Source organism: Sphaeroforma arctica (genome assembly GCF_001186125.1).
Source record: "Sphaeroforma arctica JP610 unplaced genomic scaffold supercont1.7290, whole genome shotgun sequence".
NCBI classification, from domain to species: Eukaryota; class Ichthyosporea; order Ichthyophonida; genus Sphaeroforma; species Sphaeroforma arctica.
Genome location: NW_014033268.1, coordinates 597 through 1463, shown reverse-complemented (window position 1 = coordinate 1463; position 867 = coordinate 597). Strand labels below are relative to the sequence as shown.

Here is an 867-nt window from a genome sequence, read left to right as displayed (position 1 = left end):
ATCTTATCATATACTCCCACATACACATACATACACCTACACACATACGTCCGGTATATAGCCCTCGCTGTCGCAGTCGCTCTCCACCACACGTTTCTTCTTCAAGCTGCGCTTCTTGTTGGGCAGGTCACCATGCTCTTCATCGCTCTCCGAGTCGTTGACTACATAGCTGATCCGCTTGCGCACACGCTTGGGGGCTTCAGACAGGTTCACGCTGGTATCCAAGGCACTGGCGTCCATACTAAGATCCATAGGTTTGGACACTTCCTCGGCACTCATGCGTGGCACAGACTGGGTGCTCGTGTCCGTGGCTGGCTCTGGGTGTGAGTGTGCGGCGTTGACACTGGGCATTTTGGCTACGCACGGTGTAGCCGCTACAGTTGTTTTGGCCGATCCCGTTGCTGCCACGGTTACCGGTGCGGGCACCGTGTCTTGCTTCTCATCTCTGTCGATGTCTACACATGGCATATATAGAGCGTAACAAGCCGAACGTCAATTCAAAATAAAAATGAATGATTTCCCTAGGTTTGATTTATGATGTAAGTTTCTCTGTTCCAATTTGAACTATATACTTATATTTAGATACACCTTGTACGTATAGAAGAATGATCATGTGCAAGTACACGTACACACTATACAACAGCATCATGATATGAACAAACACTCCCTTAGATAAAAACCATCGAATGTACATACAACTACACACCATATCAGCATCACAGATCTAAACACTCCCTTAGAAATATATATTCCTCTGAGTACTAAACCTTCGAATATACATACACATAAACTCTATACTGCAGCACCACGGATATACACATTCACACTCACATAAAAATCCAAATTTCTCCACGCCCAAAATCATCG

The 867-nt window shown here is 45.4% G+C and overlaps 1 protein-coding gene across 1 annotated transcript; it reads right to left on the bottom strand.

Moving 5' to 3' along the window:
• Positions 1 to 36: 36 nt before the first annotated feature.
• SARC_16066 (hypothetical protein) lies at positions 37 to 455 on the bottom strand (the record flags this gene model as incomplete). The annotated part of the gene is made up of 1 exon (XM_014289822.1): positions 37 to 455. A coding segment is annotated over one exon (419 nt), but the record flags the coding sequence as incomplete, so codon positions are not given.
• Between the last annotated feature and the right edge of the window lie 412 nt (positions 456 to 867).